Genomic DNA, 23,057 nt, shown 5'->3' with positions numbered 1-23,057 from the left:
GAAGATCTCTAAGCTGTGCGGTGTTCTGGGCCTCCTTTATTGAATTTGGACACCACAGTTCTGTACCTTTCATGAAATACCGAAAGGTCTCTCACATAGAGGTAAAAACGGGCTTAGCAGGACAGAATTATACCACCCAGTCGCTGTTTGTCATGGTGGAGATTATGATGCTTGTGTGTTTTGCAGACTGGCCATTTAGCCAGCAGTTTACTATGACTGTAAATGTCCTCACAGTAAAAGCTGAACATGAAAAGTTCAACACTATGTTGACATCGTTTCTAGAGTTCCTGTGTTTGTCTGATCAAAACCTCAAAACACCACAGTTAGTGCTACGTCTCAAAAAGGCCCATGTATGAAACACTTGCTCACTGATGCCATCTCAGTATTTCACTCCACATCTTTATGCTTTAGCATTGCTCTTTCTGTTTTGCTGTGTCATCACTGAAAGTATCATTAGCCAGTTCTGAATTCTCCCGTCTTAAATATTCAAATATTAAATATACTGGTATAAAAGTACCAGTGATTTTCTATGTAGCGGTACGCACTGAACTTACCATGTAAGACTGAACTCATACCGAACTTATCCTTTAAAATGACACCTTCCCCAGCTGGGCCTGTGCATCATTGAAATGTGGCTTACACTGTGGATGTAGTTCAACTGCTCTTATTGCTAGCAGCATTGTGCTAAATCCTGTAAGTGGTTGTTCACACTTGATTTGTTGGCCGCATTAAGGAAGTGGGGGAGGGGAAAGACTGTTTTGTGGGTTGTATGTGCTCTATTTTAGCTTACAGCTCAAAATTAGATAGAGAATGTTTCTTTTAAGCAGATATTACATGCCTTGTTCCCGACCTAAAATAGTTTTAATATTTAAAGATAATGAGGGACCAGTTAGCATCTTGTAATAGTCTTGCCAGTTGGTGGCTGGAGTATTTGATTCTTTGTTAGACGTTAGCATTTCTGTGTGGAATTCCTCTGTACATAAGCAAAGTAAGAGGAACTTCTTTGTAGTAATAGTACACAGTACACTGTGTAGGCAAGGACAACATAAATGGATTAGCACCATTCTTGCTTTCACCCACTCAGACCTGGAGGAACAGACATAGGAGGACAGAAGCAGCAGCTTAAAGATTTAACGATGAGGCCGTTTAAAGATCGGTCCAATACAGCAGTTTAAAGAGCAGTCAATACTAAGTGCTAGCAGTTTGAGCTAATCAGCTTGAACCCATAGACTTCTAAGGTTATTACATAAGTAATTACATTTACATATGATTTTTATGTTGTATTGATAGGTCTGGGTTTGCATGTCCAATTTCCTTCCATTGCCTTCAGTGTCAAGAAATTACATAAAAAGCTGCGATTTTTCTACAAAACTGTGTGCACATAAATGATTGGCCATCAAATTCACATCATAATAAAATATCTTCTACAATCTTAAAAAAGATGGTTCTTCAAGGGTTCTTGAAGAAACCTTCACATGATTAAATTGTAGTTTGCATTGTGAAAGTGTTCTTCAGATTGATGGAGAATGTGCTGAAGATGCTGCTACATAGAAACAAGGGTTCTATATAGCACCCAAAAGGGTTCTTCTATTGTAACAATGTCAAGCTTGTAATAGAAGAACCCTTTTGGGTGTTATGTAAAATGCTTTTCAAGAAGGTTCTGTATAGAACCATATACAACACATTCTCCATCAATCTGAAGAACTCTCCCATGATGCAGAGAACTCTTTAATCATGCAAAGGGTTCTTTGATTGTTCATGGTTCTACATAGAACGATTTTCTGAACTGAAGAACCCTTGAAGAACCATGTTTTTTTTTTTTTTAAGTGTTTACTTACAAACACAAATGTGGTCTCAATTTAAAGTTTAGAGGCTGCACTTTTAGCAGAATTTCTCAAGTTGTTTATTGTTTATGAAACATTGTAGCTATAAAACATTACCATGCTTTTGTTATTGCTGCAAATAACTGTAACTTCTGGTGGTTAAAAATCTGAAGACTTAATTTCCAAGTGCTGTAAATCTTTCTGTTAAAACGTTGAATATAACAAGTTTTTGAAAAGTATAACAGCTGACATATAATGGAAAATAAATCTTCATTTCTCTAAAAACTATAGCATTGATATTTCTTGTATGTGTGAGGCTAACTCCCAACGGCGCATACTAAGTGGTCTATAACGCATTTTGGAGAGAAACCCTTCATATCATTCGACCAAAACGGTTCCAAGTCAGTTTCAGAATTGGGCTTGAGACTGAAATCCCTTTGCTTTGAATGACCCTATACCTTAATTATGGTTATTAAAATAAATGACTGAACATTCCATTTTGCAATCAATACAATAACAATGCCTCTGAAACGTTACCAAATACTTCAGTAGTGACTGTTTCAGTAGACAGTTTTAGCTAAATTTGAGTATAACTCAAAAACACTCGCCAGTACATGACCTGCAAACACAGCTTTGAACAGTTGCACATAGATACATGCATAAAATCATATTTTTCAGTAAAACACAAAAACTGTACTTAATTTCAGAAAATGTGTTTTGGAAGTGACAGTTGTTAATGTTACACACTGATTTTCAGTAAATGGAATGTATTTACTTGGGATCTAAGTGCTCACCATGTGGCCATGAGGGACAGGGATGAGGGACCTCCTGCTCTGAAATGCAGGGGTGTGGGGACTAAAACTCTTTGTGTTTCAGTAGTGACATAAAGACATGGTACTGCATTTTTTTAATGAAGTTTTTTTTATTTAAAAATCAAACTCATGATAAATCTAAATCTTTCAACTTCACTTTAAAAGAAATCAAAAAGGTTTCACTGGGAAAAAAATGTAAGGATTATTTTCACCAGAAATGTAGGGGTTAAGGTTTAGGACCGTGACCTCCCAAAAGAAAGTACATATCTATATGTTCACACCTATAAATGATGATTTTGTATATATTTAGATTATTACTATCTAAGTTAATGCCTTTGGTTTTAATAGATCATAACGTAATCTTTGTAAATACCTAAGGTGTGAATACTGAATTGTTTAAGTTGTTTTTTTTTTGTTTGTTTTTTTTTTTTGCTTCTACATCTACTAATTCTGTAAAATGATCCATACAGCTTGTTAAAGTCTAGCATATTACCTGGAAAGACCTTTTGACTGACTCTGGCTCTGTGTTTAGGTGTGCGGGAGAAGCATCAGGACTGGGAGGCCTTGCTGGAGAAAGCTCTGTCTCTGTCAGAGTCTTGCAGCGCACCAGCCAGTCTTCTGGAGGGGGTGAGATACATTTCGTTTCCCTATGTCTGGATGAGAAAAGGATAAATATTTTACTAATGTCATTTTCGGATCTGATGACGTAAGTCTAGGAAGCCTTGACACTGTTGTTAAGGATGGAGGTGCTTTTTTAGTATACTTTAATTATAATGCATTTCCACAGATCCCTGTACCACAAATATAGCCAATCAGACAAGTTATGTTGGATGTAACAGTATGATGTACAGTTATCTATGAAAGTGGACAAAATTACAGACAAAATTCACACTACTAGATGGCTGCTACTACTGATTTAGCGATGCGCTAGATAAATATCTTGTACAGTTTCAGAAACCACATACGCAAGTTTTATTTTGCGGAACAGCTTGATGCAGTTTGGGCAGTGCAGTTGGCACAGTGTTAATTACTGAGCCAATAATTAATTTTTCACAAAAAGAAAACCAGCTTTGACGTGGAGGTACCAATATGGGCACGACACCAACTACAGAACGGAATGGAATTGTAGGAAAAGGAGATTTGTGTAAAGTTATCACGTCAACAAGTGTGGACCTTAAGTGTATGATGTATGTTTGTTTCCTGTTTGCATGGACATAGGCCCAGCGCGGCTGTAATCCTGTAGACCTGCTAAGTCCAGGCCTTAGCGTGGAGCTGGTGGATAAGGAGGATGCAGAAGTGGCCTGGGCTGCGGTTATTGAAGATAACGTTGGGGGGCGACTCCGTCTCCGCTACTCTGGCACTGAGGAGCTCCCCGACAACCCTTCAGTCATCTGGGTGTTCTACCTGAACCCACTGCTTCACTTGCCTGGCTGGGCCAAAGACCATGGCAGGACCCTTAGACCTCCGTCAGGTGAGTTAGCTCCATTAATGTCTTAGCTAAGCTAGGATTAGCATTAGCATTAGTTCCAGTATGTTCTACACTTTTAGAATGTCTGACGATTCTAGAATCTAGAGCAAGATTCTCAGCCTTTTGTAAACCAAGGCCCACATTACGTTTGAGAAATAAGTTCACTACCCAAGATGGAAGCTTTTCTTGTTTTGCAAAGTTTGCAATAGAATATTCCAGTTTATTTATTGGATTGAAAGGGAAAGGTGTAATAAAGGCTGGATCTTTGGAAATCAGATTTTAGTAATATTAGCAACTTATGTTGTGATTGAAATGACTTATTTCTTTTGGTTTTGCTTAGCTACTTCCATGGCTTTAGCATTCTCTTTTTGCCTCATTCAGCACATTGCATCATGGGCCATGATCATGATCATGGGCGCCTCTCTGAAACCCCGTGCTGTCTTTAAAGCACCACTGCTCTTCAGTAGAACGAGCTAGAAAGATGTTGTTTTTTTCTTGTTGAAACTAGATAAATGAAATGCAAGCCCAAGTTTGTCCTTGTGGGTCATTTACTTCCTACGCAAACCTACAGCGTAAATTTACCGAAAACATCCGTACCCTTTCCATGCACTTGGCATGATGCTTGTTTAGTTGTTTTGTATACAGATCGGTCTCAGTCCACCGTCTTTATTTGTGAAATGTCACACATGTACACAGACCAGCCACTTCATTAAGTACACCCCCTTGTATCTACCCTCTTTGTTCTACAGTTACAGACTGTAGTCCATCTGTTTCTCTGCATACTTTGTTAGCCCCTTTTACTTTGTTCTGCAGTCTTGCGCAGGTACAGATGCTGTGGATCAGACACGGAGTTTTTAAACACCAAAAATATCCAGCCATGTCAGTATCACTGCAGTGCTGAGAATGATCCACCACCGAAATAGTACCTGCTCTGTGGTGGTTCTGTGGGGGTCCTGACCTTTGAAAAACAGGGTAAAAGGGGTTAACGAAGTATTCAGAGAAACAGATGGACTACAGTCTGTAATGGTAGAACTACGAAGTGCTCCTATGTGGTAAGCAGAGCTGATAAACTGGGCAGTGATTATAGAAACAAGGAAGTGTACTTAATGAAGCAGCCAGTCAGTGTATAGTCAACATTCTGCGTGTGACTGGCTTTGTTACAGCTAGTCAGAGTACATGATTTGCGGATTTGAAAGTCAAAGCGAGCGCATCCATGCGCACTGCCGAAGAATGGATGTGTAGGTTGGTTTTGGTTAGGTTGCTCTAGCCAGTTGGAGTTTCTGATTCAGAGAAAACTGTGGAGGGAGTGTCTTAAACAGCTTTGAGAGAGAGAAGAAAGAGAAAAACAAGAAACAGAACTCAAAAACAGAGAAACAAACAAGGCTCTAGAATTGCTGTTTCAGCAACGAACGATGCACAGTATGACAGCTCTTCAGGTCCTGTATCATTCAGAAGACAGGAGTGATTTTGGCATCATGATGCAGATGAGACAGACTGTGTAATTACAGAAAATGACAAAAAACTGACCCTTATGTTGTGTGGGGTGCTTGACAGGAACTCATATATAAGCAGTGTTCCATAAAAACGCATAGTACACTGTTCAGAAAAAAGGGTATAAGCTGAAAACAAAAATAAGTTAAAAAAACAAACAAAAAACTTCAAATAACATATTTTAGGGAAGGATTTTATGCAGTTTTTTATGTTAAAAATTTCTTTCCAAAACGTTTATTTTTTTTCTTTTCAAAAAAACTGCAAAAAAATAAGATCTTTTGTTATGCCGTTGTTTTATAGGTTCATTCACGAATGAAGTGTGTAGAATATTTAATAAATTAGGTTTTATTAGCTGAGGTTATGTTGTATCTGGGTAAATAGAACACTTTACAGTAAAGAAAAAATGTAAAACTCAAAAGCATGCGGAGGCCGAAGTGTCTCAGTGTAGGTCTTAAAGGGTTAATGCTGTTAGAGTATGGTCATGAGTGTAGTATTTCATGTGCTGCTGAGAATCTAATTAGTTCTCCTTTATTTTTTGTCCATGTTGTGGATGTCTGGTAGGGCTGTCTTTTTGCATTTGGTGGCTTTTCACTTTGGTTTAAGCAGACACACACAGCTTAGGTAATCAATAGGATGGGGGAAGGGGAATTGGGCTTAGCTGACCATAGAGCAGAGTCCACTAGCTTGTTGTAGTTAAACATGGTTGTGCGTTTGTTTAGGTCGACAGAGATGCTGATGTAGGCTGTGTGATTTTGTTTGTGTTTGTGTAGCGCTGCTTCCGTTGCGTACTGAGGAGCAATGGGAGGAAGTGAGACAGGCCATTTCCAACCAGCCAAGGGACTCCAACATCAGTGAAGAGTTCTATAAGGTGAAGGCATTTCAGAAATCTGTGCATTGCTCCTTTATGCTGTAATTAAATGTTTTTTATAGGCCTGGGCAATAAAATGATAACTATTGAAATTAAATATTTATAGATACTGCATATTCTTTTCCTCAGTCTAATATTAGCAGCGGTCATCTAAACGTCGGACAAATTTTGCTTCGGTACTCTAGGTGGGAATGTGCATCTTTTACTGACTAGACAGGTAAAGAGAAGAAGTCTAGCCACACTCTCACAACAGCAAAAACTAGTGTGACGTTTAGGAGGGTCAGCAAGCTAGTAAAGGTGTAACTTTTTTATACAGTATTGAAAAATTGGTTGCAACAGTGTATCAAAATTTAAAACGGTACTAATGATACCTCCCTTTGTCTCTTCAGAGGATCTCCCATGTATCTTCTTTCATAGAAAACTCTGTCACAGATCAAAATGTGGCATCTGAGCATAGCTTAACACAGTAAAAGTGAGTGAGGAGGGGCAAGAGCTTATATGCACACACCCATACTTAAGTGCTTTGGCTTGTAATTAGATTTATAAATTCTAAGGGTTGTGATTTCATATGTTATATTATATTTCATAGGTTTATTTTGTCAGAAGGCTAGACGATAATATATAATTAGAGCTATGAAGAATCAAGACGTTTTTAGCACAAAATATAATAATAATAATAATAATAATAATAATAGTAATAATAATAGTATGTAACAGATATGACAGTAATTTGATGTTATGTAATGTACATAATATAATGTTAATATTAATGTAAACTCACTACATATTATTAGCCCAAGTTAATAAGCATCTATGACCTGACTGGAGATAGCTAGAAGTGTATATGCATAGTTTAAACAATAATCAGCAGTCAGTCAATCAAATCAGTAGCTTGTAGCTTTTTTGTCATGGGAATAACTACATGAGCTATCCTTTAGCTAACAAACACATTTAAGGGGTTTAAGCTTAAACTACACTCAACAGAAGCAACAGCAAAGAGTCACTTGTAGCACTGTGTAATGGGGCTGAATATATTAGTTGCGATAGTGCTTAAAACTAAACATTTAGGATGGTTTAATCTCTGCTGTATTCCTTTATCAATGACAGCGGCAGGAGTCAAGAGTCTGAGTCGACTCCAGAAAACCCAGAGTTGTGCATCAGTCAGTAGGGTTACCAGAACAAGTTGTGCTCTTGAGCCCTCATATACAATTCAAAAAGGTTCCTCAAGATCAATTGTGTGTTAAAAATGAAGTAACTTTTTAACTGAAAACATTGGTAAGGTGATATGTAAGTCTTGTTTAGGATGTTTTGGATAGCAGGCTGTAGGATTGTGCTGATAGACTCTGTGACCATTCAGGATCGGCCGGCTATCACTCCGCACTGCTTCGCTGAGGGGATGAAGCTGGAGGCAGTAGATCCAGCTGCACCTTTCACAATCAGCCCTGCCACTGTGACTAAGGTAACTCACCCTCACCTGCACATTTATCTACACTGTTAACCATCAGCCGAGCTACTGTTGCCAAGGTAACGTGCTCTGACCTGCCGCAGCCTCACCGCTGTGCCAAAGGTAACTGACTGTCGCTCAGATGTGTTGAAAATGATCTCCCATTTCTTCTGATTAATGTGCATTAAATCATCAAATAATTGATAGATTGCGTGTCATTTCACTGTTTGATTGTATTATTTTTGCATTTATTGTATATTTTGTTATGTGTTTACAGTGCAGTAGAGCACCACTGGATGCAGGACTGAGGTTTCAGTGGTTTAATTTGCGTAAATAAAGATAAAACAGCAAAACCTAGTCTACAACCAGTGCAGCCCGCTCTCCATTTAGCTAGAAATGTTGCTCTCTTCTTCTAGCTTCAAATCACACACTGACTTAACAGCCCTTGGAAAAAGCCTCAGGCTGTTACACAGCAGGCTGAGGCATATAACTCTCATAAGCATGCTTTTATTAAGATGCTTCTACTTTACTATGTCATTGTGCCCAAATTGTGAATAATCATGTCCTCAGTCTTAAAATGTCTTCATTTGTCTTGAATTATGCATGACCCGACACGCCAATTTACGGGAAATAGATCTCTACAGCTAGAGCTAGAGATTCAGTTCCACTTTTTGTGGTGTTTGTGGAAGTTTCCTTTTAATACTGATTTGAGTGTAGTTTGTTTTAGATTTTTTCGGTAGGGTTCAGAGTGGTGTTGGAAACATGGTTCTTGAAATATGGTGCTTGCACAGAGCAGTTTGCTTAACAACGACGGTGCTTTTATTTGATGAACCAAGGACAAGTTATTCAGCATTCACTAACCTTATTGTCAGTAGTCATGAAGAAAACTTAGGTATGCACTGGAATATGTGCAGGAAATTGAGAGAAAAAACTGAACTAACCTGCAGGGCCTGCAAAATGGTACAAGTCAAAGTGTCTGTTTCATTTTTAAAACTGAAAGAGTAAAACATTTTCATTTTAGTTATTGAGCATTTACATTTTAGGTACTTATATATTCATGAGACATTTAGGTACTTAGGTGTGTGTGTATGTATATATATATATATATAAAACATATGGGACACATTACATATAGGTTCTTGCATACTGTCATTGTCAGAACAAAACTTTTATCACTGCATTTGTGGCATAATTTGATGCTGCCAGCTGCCCTTTGCAATGTATCAAAATCAAAACTATTTACTTATAATAGTATAATAGAGTGTTCTCAGTATTTCCTGTGACCACACAGTTGGTCTCATTTTCTGTTTATCTTGGTCCAATTAATACCAATTACTAATTTTGACTCACTAGTCCATAAAACCTCCACATCTCAGAAGTGCAGTTATAGTGTTCTAGTGCAGATTTTCTTCTTTTGTTGTCTGTTTCCTTTTCTCAGTAACGACTTCTTGACAGCTATACAGCCTTTCAGACCTTTTCGTAGCATTGAGTTGTCTTCTCACAGTGGAAAGATGGACAGAAACACCTGTGGATTTTTTGTTTATCTGATGGGGACAGTTTTGGTCATCCACCATGGGTTCCATTTTCTCTATCATTTTTTGGGAGTTTTGAAAACTCCTTTTCCCACTTTTTCTTTTACTTTATCCTTCCTCGTGCAAGTGGATTATCTTGAATATAATCTAATAAAAAATACAGAATATAGAAATATAGAAATGTGCAAGGCAGCTGAGGTGAGTTTGAGTAGTTGCTTGTGTGAGAGTTAGTGTCTCTCCAAAAGATTACAATGTCCATGATCTTTGAAAACACTTTGTGTTGAGAGGAGCTGGTTGGTTTTAATATTGGAAGGATGGAAGAGTTAAAGAAGCAGTAGGGTGAACCAGTGTTAACATAAATTATATACAAATAGATTTGATGTTATATTTGGAGGCTTCTGTGTTATATTCAGTTAAATATGTTTTCTAAAATTTGAAAACAAATAACTTATACTTAATGTTTATTTTTGCTGAAAATTAAATAAATGAAAGGTGGTCTCTGACTTTTTTGCACAGTGCTACATGTACTTGCATGATAATATGGGAGATAATTACATATGATGTCCTGACATTGTATAAAAACAAGTGTGTGTGTGTGTGTATCAAACAGGTGTTTGGTGATCAGTTCTTCCTGGTGCAGATGGATGATATGAGAGAGGAAGGGCAGAGAGAAGGAAGTTGTCGGCCTTTTCTTTGTCACAGGGACAGTCCTGGAATCTTCCCTGCCCAGTGGAGCCTGAAGAATGGGGTCAAACTCAACCCTCCGCCAGGTCTGACCTTCCACTGTGCACTGAAGTTGATGGATTCAGTGGAAATGAGTTAGAATATTAAGTTTTTTGGTTATTCTTTCACCCGTAGTTTAACCCTTAGAAGTCTACAGTTATTATAATTGTTGTACACATTTGCCATAACAGTTATTTATAGGTAATTAAATAATTACATAAGGAATTACATAGTTAGTTAATGAATTAGATGTATATTCAATTTACTTTGTTTTAATAAGTTCAAGTCCTTTTTTCCATTTGTTTGAATTACTGTTACTGTTTTAGTAGATTTTTATTTAATAGAATCATCATGATTGCTATATTTAAACTCATTTAAGATTTCTAATTTGAAATAAGTAAACATCATCCACAGAGAACACACTTCTGCAAATTTTGATGCACAATTATTCTTTATTTGGCAAATTCAACATATTGGGGAAAATGTGGCCTTTGCAAAAGTTGTGGCACATTTTGTATGTTATGGGTATTTGTCAATATGTTAAACCCATTTGCAAAAAAAATGACATATTTGTCCTCTGAAGAGGTTGTGTTCATGATGAAAGTCAACAAAACAGATCATTTTACTAGGAGTGTTTAAACTTTTTCAGGTAATTGCATTGTAAAAATACTCCTATTCCACTACTAATTTTTGGTTCTAAAGCAAAAGGTTTAAAATGGAAATCTATGGGCCAGCGGTTACACAAAAAGAAAAGATGCCTGACATTTGGTTCAAGCAAATAGACAGTTTTAAAAAACTACCTAAAACAATTTTTTTTATTTATTTTTGAGTATTCGATGCCTATTTTGCTGTTGCAGTTTTGGCATATTTTGAATAAACAATGGTCAGTTCAGGTCATGGCAAATTGTTAAGTAAACATGAAACAAAAACACAGCAGGCCCACAGATTTGCTGAGATTTTTTAATATGGCCCTTTTAGTGGTTGAGTTTGACACCCCTGTCTTAGATATATCACTGACTGAGATGCAAGCTGTAGTCTAATCAGGTTTCAGTCGCTTGAGTCAGCAGTGGGTGTTAATCCTTTAAAGCTCTTTACTGAAAAAGTCCAAGCTGTAGCATACAATGTGATAGGCATCAAATACATACTATGAGATGTCTTTTATAAGCTTTAAATGTCTGTGTTTAAGCTAGAACACTCAAAGAATGTTCATGTGCACCAGCATTAGATTGGTGCTAACATAGTGTTCAAGGTCCTACAGATGTGCTAGATAGAGGTGAAATTAGTAGTATTGTAGTGGTAGATTTTTAATCACATTTTTTACAGCATTTTGACATTTATTCCCTGAACTCAAAGCCTAACTCCACTGGAGCCAATGATTGTTTAATCATTAATAGAAAAGCATATATCATTGAGTTAATCATGGAAAAACACATACTAACCAACACTGGCAAATCATTGTAAAGGTTCATGCAAACTTGGTTTGATCTGAATGTCGCGTTTATAAAGAGCCGTCTCTGTGAGAGAGTGGAGGATGACTCATATTAAGATTGTTTCAAGCTTGAAACATTTGAATAGCAGATAATGGTCTTTATTTTGAGAGAATTCTGTAATCACTGCCTGTTATGTATAACGTATCTCTATTGTATGTGTGTGCAGGATACCAAGGACAGGACTTTGACTGGGCTGACTATCTGAAACAGTGTGAGGCAGAAGCAGCACCCCAGCACTGCTTTCCCTCTGTGAGTGTCATTCTGTTACAAACAGTCAGAACAATTCAGCTGTGAAATGACTCACAGCATTCACACTAAGATATACAGTGAGAATTAATTTGCTTGCTAACGTGTATTCATTTATTTTGAATAAACCATTACAATTATATTGGTGCATCTCTTTGTAGCATAATAATTTGGACGTTGTATGAGTCTTTCTTTTCCTTGTTTTAGGACCCATCTGATCAGTGTTTTAAGGAGTCGATGATGCTGGAGGCTGTTAACCCTCTTTGTCCTGAAAACATTCACGTGGCAACAGTGACCAAAGTCAAGGGACAGCATATCTGGATTCGATTAGAAGGTGTGAGAACATTCATTTTTCGTTATGTAGATTGCTTTTATCTGTAGCTTTTGACTGTATGCAGAAGTTTGAATACCTCAAATTTTAGTGCATAAAGTCTTTTTTTTTTTTGCTGAGAACAAACAGGGGCAGGCAAATGTTGGCATAGGACGGTATTAGTCAATGCACTCTTAAAAATAAAGGTGCCTAAGTGGTTTTTGGCTTTGGTGTACAGTTCTAAGAACAACCTGTATAAACTTTACATTATGTGGAGGTTCTTTAAACTTTAAAAAGGTTCTTCACCCTCACACTTTTCATTTACAAAAAAGGTTCCATAAAAGACCATGCACTGAAAGGTTCTTTAGGCAACCAAAAGTGGTTCTTCTAGCACATCACTCCAAGGACAGCTTCAGTTATAAGCATGTATGTTTTTCTATAATTAAGCCACCTGTACACTACTTGACTTACAGAAATTCTAATAGACTTCAAAGATTGGAAGCATTTCACACTTAATGCTGGTCCTTAACAGAATTTTTAGGTGATTGGGCTAAGAGAGAGTATTAAGAGAGTACAGTTATCATGTGATACAAACAAATCTTGAACTTGGCCAGACGTGTTAGTGCTTTTATGCACACAAACTATGGATGATGGATGTTGTTGGAAAACACAAATAACTTTCGAACTGGATAAGTATTTTACTACAAACTAGTCAGCTGATGTGCATGAATGTTCTGGATACTATGATGTGCATGAGCGTTCTGGATACTATAATGGCACTGAAGTCATAGAGACACTCGTGCGTTTGCCAGTACTCAGTGAGCGGTTCTTTCATCTCTTCATATACTCATTGATTCGCCTTTTTTCCTCTCTGCTATCTCCCTCGGTAGCTATTATCTGAGTCACTCATTCAGTTAAGTCATCTCACATTACAGAACATGTAACATAGATAGTAATCCTTTAACTGTACACCCCTAGTTTCTCCTTGCATTTGTATTGGAAGCTATAGCAAATCAAGAATGCACAACCGCCAGACTAAATACAGCACATTCTAAAACAGTACAGGCTTGGGTGGATATCATTGCTGCCCTAGATTACTTATAAACTTAGTTATCAGTGGCTTCCCTCCTTCTTTTCTTTTAAATACCTCTGTGTGTTAGATGCTTGTTGGTTTGCTTCTTCTACGATTGACTAAAAGTTGAATGTGAAATGGTAAACTTCAATGGAATTCTCCATTGAATCATAAAATGTGAGGGGGATTCTTCTTAAATTTTTATCTCTATGATGTTGTCTCCAGGGCTGAAGCAGCCTGTTCCAGAGATCATTGTTCATATGGACTCCATGGATATCTTCCCTGTTAGCTGGTGTGAAACTAATGGCTACCCTCTGCTGCACCCCTGCAAGCCCAAAGGTCAGTGTCCATATATGTATGAATGTAGGTGTGTGTGTTTATTTCTCTTCTACGTAAACTTGCAGGTTAGAATATTGATGTGTACCCCTGCCACGTTAGCCGTTTAGAATTGGATATTACTAAAGTTATATTTACTACTTATTACTAGTCCAAATTAAAATGAATATAAATGATGAAATCTCAAAAGCCATTATCGTCCTCCACATCCTTCTCTATAATTGTGCATAACGCTTTATCTCTGAGATATGGATGGAACAGTTGTGTTATTGCCTGCGGATGTTTCAGTGTGCTATTGTCCTTTCGAAAAGGGATCCTGACCTTTTTAGTAGGCCTATTCATCTGCCTATTGCGCCCTCCTATGTACAACCAAGAACAGTCCTCAGTTTGATTGATAAATCTAGTCAAATAGTGATGGTTGTTTATTGGAAATGAAGTCAAATTAAATGGATATTTTTAACCAGTAGCATTGTTGAGCAGTTTTTGTTTATGTGTCTTTTAATAGTTAATTGGCTAATCATTTTCATCCCTACTTTGCATGCAATGTAAAGTTGTCTGTTCTGGTCAGCTTCCACATCACGTGCTTGGACAGTTTTATCAGTGTTCTGCTCTGCTGTTCTATTGATTGTTTCTGTGTTTCCTTATTGTAGTTGAAAAGCAGAAGAAAATTGCTGTGGTTCAACCTGAAAGGCAGTAAGTAAAGAAGTGCAGTATGACAAATGACAGTGTAATTTTGTTAATTGAGAAGTAATCTCTTTCTTTTCTGCACTCATAGCAGAGCTCCATCGAAAGACTCCTCCCCCGATGCCCTCAAACAGCCTCTCAGCAGCCAGACAGAGATGAGTGAGTGCTTATACTTCAGTGGCCAAATACACCCACTCGCATGCTGCCACAGAAACATGCGCATCCTTTGTTTGGAATCACACTATGTGCAAATGCAGTTTTTTGCTCACTCACATTCTTTTACGCATACACATTCAAACACTTGCAGAAACATTACTCAAGGATATGCCCTTGTTTAGTCTGTGTACTTAAACACTCAGTGGTGCTGTTCATCTAGCTATATCCACAAATGTTGTTTTGTTATTATTTTTTATTTTTGTAGCAACTATTGTGAGAGGGGTAGACAGATTTGCAGTGTGAATGCAGACCACCAAGCCAGTGGATCATAATGGTTTTTTCACGTGAATTTGTGGCCAAAATAAAAGAAACCTGTTTATTATATATATACACCCCTAGTTGTAATGTTGCTTTACAGAAAATTCCCATTCAACCTAACGAGAAACTAAAGCAACATTTATTTGGAGTCGCTACTTCACTGTTGGAGCTAATAGAAACTATACATGTTGGAAACAACGTCAGATTTGGCATCTTGCAAATCTTAGACATAACAGAGCATTTACATGTACACAGTAAGCATCTTTTAAAGTGAATAGTGCACTCTAAATGTTTGGATTTTCATTAGATTGAATTATAATTTTACCAAAATTTAATAAAACTTGTCCAGCCTTGCAAGAGTTGCTATGCAAAGCCTGTTTTGCAAGTTCAGATCTTGCCTTCAGCATATGATGGTAGTGTGAAGGGAGACTGATTGAGGGAGGGAAGAGAGCTCTGAGAATTTGGACTAGAGTTCTGAGCGGCCTGTGCTTGGAGCTAGAAGGCTGGCGTAGGACTAAGGATCAGGGAGGAGGTGAGGTTGTGGTGGCAATTGTAAAACAAAAAATCATCACAGGAAACATAAGGTATGTGGGAATGTATAGGCTGTTTGATTGGAAGGAGGAAAGGTTTCAGGTGTGTGCATCACCAATTTTAGGAATTCCATAACTCCATTTTAGGACTAAAAGATAATTATTTTTTAATATGGAAATTGCAAATTAAGATTTTCAAATTGCAAGAGCTGCAGTTTTTTAATTGTAGCCTACACTATCAGAAACATTTTCTTAAATTTTAATTGGGGAAGTTTAACCTAAAAACGCAGAGCTTGTGAACCGCCTGTAGACAAGCAGAAGCAACCAAACCTCCATGTGTTGTGACATCAGAACCACAAGTTACCAGCTTTCTGAAACACGACATTCAGGGGTCAAGCCTTAAGCCAGAAAAAGGTGGATATTTTGGTCTTGTTCCCAGAAAACAGGCCTGGTCCGTTTTTTATATATATATATATATATATAAAAAATATATCGCAGTAACAGTCAGAAAAATCAAGGTTAGATATTTTCCACAAATTATTCAGCCTTTATTCGTGAGCGGAGCATGGATTGGTCAATTTGGAGTTGGCTTACAAGTTTGGACCTAGGCTGCAAGACATTTTAAGGCTGTGAATTTTAACACTGTGTTGTACTGGACAGGTCAGGCCAATGGGAAATACTGCTGCCCCAAGATCTACTTCAACCACAGATGTTTCTCTGGGCCATACCTCAACAAGGGCCGCATTGCTGAGCTCCCACAGTGTGTGGGTCCAGGGAACTGCGTCCTTGTGCTGAAGGAGGTATGCAGTCGCCTTATTTCCTTTGTTCTTCTGCCCATTTAAGGGCATATAGCACTGCTTTATTGTATTACATTTTACTTTATCATATTAACTTTTCCTGATAAACTCAAGGGCTTAGGCAATGTACTTTAGACATTCAAGCTGAACATAAAATGAGCTGTCTGTTTCTTAACCTTGTATATGTGCCCTGTCAGGTCCTGACCCTCCTCATAAACTCTGCCTACAAGCCCAGTCGTGTGCTCCGCGAGCTGCAGCTGGACCAAGAGGGCCGCTGGCAGGGCCACGGAGAGACGCTCAAAGCCAAGTAAGGATGCTGACTGTCGTAATTTTGCAGGAAACAGATGGGAAAAAAGTTTCATGCTTAGTCAGGCTTTTGGTCAGGATCTCAATTTTTTCTTTGCCAGAACGTTTGTTATGTATGAACCATGTACTTATTGTCAGTGAGCCTAAGTAAAGGATGATGGGAGTAGTGTAAAATCACAAAATCATTGTCACAAGTGAGCTTTTGTAGCAAATATTGAAAAAAAAATTGTGTTTTATATTTTGATAATCTAACCTGATTGTCTGATTTGTACAATAATGTAGGTACAAAGGAAAGAGCTACAGGGCAACTGTAGAGATTGTTCGCACTGCAGACCGCGTGGCTGAGTTCTGTAGAAAGACATGCATTAAGCTGGAGTGCTGCCCCAACCTATTCGGACCACGCATGGTTCTGGAGCGCTGCTCGGAGAACTGCTCAGTCCTCACCAAAACTAAATACAGTGAGTACTGTCTGGTTTTCCATCACAACAGATTATCTGAAAAAATATTTTACAACAAAAAACAATCAGATTAACTTAAAGGGCATTCCAGCCTAAATGACGTATTTAATATAGTATTTAATATAGTATTATGTGTAATACTCTTTATCACAGCATTGCATATCAGCCTCAGTTTTGGATTTTATGTCATTTTATTATGTATCCGTCACTGTTCTTTCACTACAGTACACTACAAGCATTACAAGGATTAATTATAAATAATAAACTTCATACATATATTGGGAATCCCACCACAGTGAGAAATCCACTGATGTAATGGGTAATTAATATATAATATGCTAGTAGAAAAAATATATAAAAAATATATCAAATTATTTTCTGGTTTGTAGTAGTAATGTTCTCTGTCTGACCTCGTTCTGCAAAAAATAAAACCTTTCAACAGGCCACCCCCCATGTATCTGCCCCAAAGTGCCTGTAGTTTTTCAAAAGTTCTTCCCACCTTCAGAATACATTACAGGAAGGGGTTTTCCTATATAAACCGGAAAATATTGCTCTCAAGATTACTGTGGACAGGGAGGAGACATATTTACAAAGTAGCGATTACTTTTTTTATTTTGGCTGGAATGCAGCCTTGATTTTGTTCTTACACAAAATGTTTTTATTTTAAAAACAGTAATAAGTAGTAAATATAACTTTAGTAAAAGGACCCAAGACATGTTTTGTGTCTGGAATTTGCTTATTTTCAACTGTTGCTTAAAGGGGAATTCCACAGATTTTCTACATTTCTGTCTTAACTCAGTAAGAGAAGGAGTTTTAGGGAAATTCTATAAAGTTAAGGAAATTCTATGAAATTATTTCTTTACAGAGGAGGTGATGGGAACCAGTGTCAACAATGCAAATATAGCCATTTTATTCACTATCCAAAAGTGGCTGGTGAACTTACATGTGTCTTCAAAGTTTTTGTGTAATGTTGATAATGGTATACTAGTGGTAAATAAAAAAAAAAAGAAAAGAAAGCTTTCTTTGAAGACTGTTTTGTCTGTCTTGCTTTTTTTTGAGGAACCAGTGATGCAAGACCCCTACATGTATGATAATCATTTTGCTAAGTTTTAGATAAGATACCACATACTGCCTGTACTTTTCTGGGTTTTAAAATCATGTTTTAGGCCAAAACCTTCTAACAACTATTGAAAATGATGTCTCGGATATCAGGCAGTGTATTCATTAACATTTCATATAATAACTTTCTGTGAGGTAGGTTTAAGGGGCATTAAACTCATCAGACATCTGGTTCCTGTTTCCACCAATGTGAAAGTTTCTCTAGAATGGAGCATTTCACATCAAACCTCAAGGTTTTTTTTACATCTTAACCTTTTGATTGTGCAGAAATTTTTGAAATTCTCCTGAATTCCTCTTTAACTGCTCTTTATGTTTCACTGTTTGGGCCACAAGCCACTCTTTCCAGTTGTGCACTTGCTCTACTTGTGCTGATGGATGTCTGCTGACCTTATGTGTTGCCTGTAGCGTATTACTATGGGAAGAAAAAGAGTCGCCGTGTGGGGCGACCCCCGGGTGGTCATTCCAACCTGGAGGGGGGCGTGAAGAAACGAGGGAGGAGGAGAAAGAGGAGGAAGCAGCTCTTTGTTCATAAAAAGAGACGCTCTTCGGCCTCAGTGGACAACACGCCCGCTGGATCTCCTCAGGTAAGTCTGTGTGCTTTTGTCGAAAACAGAAAAACAAAAAAAATTCCAGCGCAACATACAGTCTACATGGTAGAGTAAATAAGGCACAGTGATTTATTGATATGAATCTGCATTTTTTACAGTTGCATGCAGAATTTTAAAAATACTCCCAGGCAAATTACATGTATTGTTGATTTTCTAAGTAAAAATAAGTTAACACATCCTCTATAGGGAACATACTTAAAAAACTTTTCTACAAATTCAGCAAGTAAACAGTAATTGTACATTAGCATGTGCAGAAATGTGTTCTATGTATAGGGTGTGTACTTATTTTTACTTGGAAGATCAACAAAATGTAATTTGACCAGGGGCGCCTAAACTTTGGTATACAGCTATGAATGTTCTATATTGCTTCTGATGCATTAATATGTAAAACACTTTCACATACTGATTTACAAAATAGACTATATTGTGCCAGGCACCAGTGGACACAGACATACATAGAAGCCCACAGCTGACTGACACTTTATTGAATTACGAAATTACAAAATGTGGTAATGTTTTATCTCTCTTGCTTTTCATCAGGGAAGCGGTGATGAGGAAGACTTAGATGAAGATGACTCTCTGAGTGAGGACACTGGCTCTGAGCTGCAGGACGAGTTGATGGACGACTCTGAATACTCGGAAAAGAAGTCACAGCCTCCGACCCCTTCACCTTCTCCTCCCGAAACTCCTCGGCCCAACCGCCGACGCCGCAAAGCTCGCTCTCCCTCGTACTCGGATGATGAAAACAGACCTCCTTCACCTAAGGTAATCACATCTGTGCAGTCTCTGTGTGATGTGGTGTATGGTGGATTATGTTACAAATTGGTGCCCCGTGTGAAGAAGCTGTCTTTCTTTTATGGTTGTCATTTTGGCTTTTTTGACTACAAGCCCTAAGGCTTTTTATCTGTATTGTAAGAAGCCAGTCATGACTGCATGTTTAACAGATAATTAGCAGTGTTATAATAACAAATACTCTTTGTATGATGTCATTGGCAGTATTTACAGTTAACACAGAGGGATACTGAGAGTCTGTGAAGGCCTGTGGAGAGGGTTGTTGGCTGAGTCTAAGGTTTATTTGTGTTTTGTCTCGTGCAGAGCCCATTTGCCGAGGCTCCTCAGAAGTTGTGCTTGGACAGCAGTCCATTAGAATGGAGTGTTACAGATGTGGTGCGTTTCATCAGGACCACTGACTGTGCTCCACTGGCACGCATCTTCATGGACCAGGTGATATTTTTGGAACTCGCACATGTAAACATTTCTTTAAAGTAGTACTAGTTTGCTTTTGCATATACTGTGGCTGAACAATATTGGGGGGAAAGTGACCTTATGATCTTTTATGTTTGGGCAATAAATATTGTGATATTTACAAATTTACCAAGATATACTATTCCCAAATGGGACTAATAATCAGTATAGCAGTGGAAAGGTTGTTGTTTAAAGGGAGAATTAAGGTAGTAATTTAATATTCTGGCTAGGACTACACAATATAGGCAAAATGCCATATTGTATATTGATATTGCACTATACAATTTATTGCAAACCAATTAGTGAACCCTTGATGTATTATGAGTCCCCCCATTATTTTGACCTGTGTTATTTATTTTTACTGGATGATTGCCTTGTTTCATCCAAGCACTTATAGGAAATCTGTGATTGGTCAAGATGTCACAGTACACCATAAAACTTTTAAGTAAGAAACTGTTAGAGGCTCTATTATATATTATATAGATGTTGCAATACGGATTAGAGTATGGTATATTGTGCAGCCTTATTATATACTATATGACTATACAAGGGATGCAGCAACTGTTCTGTAAATTCGATAAATTAAAATGTTAGAAAACTATCGAATAACCAACACTTTTACCACTTTTATGAAACGGTGCACTTCTGTGGGGAAAGAAACATTTGTTTATCAAGTTAAATGCTAGCTTGTCACCAGTAGCACGCAGTTTAAGGCACCACTAGGTTTTAACTCCAGGCGCAGTCCAGATAAGCTTCCTAGTGCTCCATATTGCTAGATGGCTTGTTCTCAGTTGTATTTATTTCCCAGAAAAAAATGAGTGTGAATGCTAACAAACTGTCCAGACCGACACAGCAAAGTTTTTTGCGAGGGCTCCAGTACAAAGTGGGTTAAAAACTTATGAAATATGGCCACTTCCCCATTCACTGGTAAAAGTTGACCAAAGAAGTTGTTTTTATTTTTTAAGCCGATAGTGAGAATGACACTGAAGCGTTCAAACAGCACCAGTGACATTTTGAAGGTTGCCAGATTGGGCAGGATCAGCACTTAATATTTAATGCTACTTCCTTTGAAAAAAAAAATTCAGTGATATTTTTTCCTTTGCCTTTAAGAGCTAAAATCATACTTAATCAGTTATTTTAATATTTACAATAAATGATTCTTAGTAATAATAAGGTGAAAAAAACAAGTAAAATTACAATTCTGTAAGTAGAATTAAACAACTTTTTAATGCTTTTCTTATTTGTATTATTCAAATATTCAAGCTACTATTCCATAGAATATTTAAAAAAAAAAAAAATATTCAGTAGTTGCAGCCCTTCAATATACAGTGTTTGACTAAAGTCATTGACATGCAGGACTGTGTTGCTATAGCTTGTTCATACATAATAAGCACTGTGTGTGTGCTGCCTGTCTTTCAGCTGTTTTCATGTTCTCTTTCTTGTTTTCTTTCCTCTTTAGGAAATTGATGGTCAGGCTCTGCTCTTACTGAATCTGCCTACTGTGCAGGAGTGCATGGACCTGAAACTAGGTCCCGCCATTAAACTGTGCCACCATATTGAAAGGGTCAAACTAGCTTTTTACCAGCAGTTTGCCAGCTGAGAGTGACGTTACTCCTGTGGGCAAGTGGGTAGGGAGGGTATTTTGGGGGGAGAATTTATTTTCCATTGTGTGTGTTCCTCACCAGGTTGTCAAGATGCTGGATGCAAGGCATCAAAGCTTTCCTTTTCCTTTGAGTTTGGCTAGTTTGTGTGTTAGAAATATGCTACTGAAGGGGATGTTTTGTGTCTTCAACAGGAGAACTTGTGGTGTTTCTCATAATATTCTCTGATCCGACAGAATTCGCCTATATGCGCTATATATGAGTTTGCTGGAGGTTCTTCTTCTTGGTTCAATATTAGGGTTAAACTCAGTCATAGAAAGTAGTCCCATCTATTTCCATATTAACTAAGCTCCTCATTTCTTGAAACCTTTAATAATAGTAGAGCGGACGACAATGCAAGAATCTTAAGCACAAAGACCAATTGCCCATGTACTGTAAGTGGTATGCAAAAGTGTACATAGTAGAGTTTGTCTGTACATATTGTAAATATCAGATATTCCTTTTAGTGGGGCTAAATTGTCCCAGTTCTTGTTTGGTTTTCTACAAAGTTTGAGAATTACACTGTAAGTAAACAAGAACATTATTTTTCAGGCATGTTTTGTCTGACGTTTGGTATTGCAGTGGGATTTTGTATAGATGCCAGTAGCACTGTTCTTTCTGTTTGACGATCACATGTTCAAACAGAGACATGTTGCTGAAAAAAATATATAAACAATATATAAATTTAATGTAATATAGTGGATAATGGTGTTCTCGTGATTGTTGTTGTGGTTAGGATTCAAGCACATGAAGGTTCCAGGTTATTGTAGTCATGGAAGTATTGATAGTCCTGATTCCAGGGTCTGTCCAAACCTATATTAATAAAATATGTAAGTCTATGATTGGTTTAAACTTACATTAAACTTGGGTTACTCATATTAACTGTATGTAGAGTGCTTTCAAGAGGAAGGCAAGAAACCTTATTTTGATTTAGCATCCATTTCCCTTTTTCATTCTAAAGGCATTTGTGCTGAAATGGTGAAAGTTGTTTTTGTAAGCATATTATATGTCCTCATGCCATGTTCAGTTTTTGTTTGCTCCCATATTTTGCCAATTGGGTCAAAGAACATTTGAATTAATGTTAATTTTACCTTTTAAATGTATATGTTTGTGAGCTGTTATTTAAAAGAAAATAAACTAAATCTAATGCCTTGTCTCATTCAGGAGTGTAAATAAAATAAAGATGGAAGTGTTTGAATTTCTTTGTGTATTGCATTAATTATTTATGGGGATATTCTGTTATTATTCAAGGAGATTTTCACCCATTAAAAATTCGGATTTACAGACAATGGTAAAACACAGTGTGGTACGAAGCCCTTAATATGCCATTGCAGAAGAAAAATTGCAACATTGTGTTCCCTTGCAGTATTTTTGCATTCCCTTGCAAACTTTTAGCGCTCCTTGCAAGAGGTTTGCATTCCCTTATAATTTTTTTGTATTCTCTTGCAAACATTTTGCGTTCCCTTATAAAATCAAGTGCATTTGCAAGAGAACACAAAATGTTTGCGACAGAATGCAAAATGATTGCGAGGGAATTCAAAATATTTGCAAGGGAATGCAATGTCATTATCTTTTTTCTAA

The 23,057-nt window shown here is 37.4% G+C and overlaps 1 protein-coding gene across 3 annotated transcripts in view; it reads left to right on the top strand.

Moving 5' to 3' along the window:
• Positions 1–22,674, top strand: part of sfmbt1 (Scm like with four mbt domains 1) — a 40,287-nt gene extending 17,613 nt beyond the window's left edge. Inside the window, exons 5-21 of one of the 3 annotated variants that reach the window (XM_036559176.1) lie at positions 3,168–3,262; positions 3,854–4,106; positions 6,365–6,462; positions 7,820–7,921; positions 10,049–10,208; positions 11,818–11,900; positions 12,105–12,231; positions 13,505–13,618; positions 14,266–14,308; positions 14,394–14,458; positions 15,964–16,103; positions 16,298–16,407; positions 16,689–16,864; positions 18,389–18,567; positions 19,132–19,356; positions 19,687–19,815; positions 21,296–22,674. In XM_036559176.1, the coding sequence (XP_036415069.1) occupies positions 3,168–3,262; positions 3,854–4,106; positions 6,365–6,462; positions 7,820–7,921; positions 10,049–10,208; positions 11,818–11,900; positions 12,105–12,231; positions 13,505–13,618; positions 14,266–14,308; positions 14,394–14,458; positions 15,964–16,103; positions 16,298–16,407; positions 16,689–16,864; positions 18,389–18,567; positions 19,132–19,356; positions 19,687–19,815; positions 21,296–21,436 (2,240 nt within the window). In that variant the 3' untranslated portion in view covers positions 21,437–22,674. Of the gene's footprint in view, positions 1–3,167; positions 3,263–3,853; positions 4,107–6,364; positions 6,463–7,819; positions 7,922–10,048; positions 10,209–11,817; positions 11,901–12,104; positions 12,232–13,504; positions 13,619–14,265; positions 14,309–14,390; positions 14,459–15,963; positions 16,104–16,297; positions 16,408–16,688; positions 16,865–18,388; positions 18,568–19,131; positions 19,357–19,686; positions 19,816–21,295 lie in introns of all 3 variants that reach the window. The other 2 variants (XM_036559174.1, XM_036559175.1) reach the window with 2 other exon arrangements.
• Positions 22,675–23,057: the final 383 nt, after the last annotated feature.

The sequence above is a fragment of the Colossoma macropomum genome, unplaced genomic scaffold (genome assembly GCF_904425465.1).
Source record: "Colossoma macropomum unplaced genomic scaffold, Colossoma_macropomum, whole genome shotgun sequence".
Lineage (NCBI taxonomy): Eukaryota > Metazoa > Chordata > Actinopteri > Characiformes > Serrasalmidae > Colossoma > Colossoma macropomum.
This window is presented reverse-complemented; position numbering and strand designations above follow the sequence as displayed.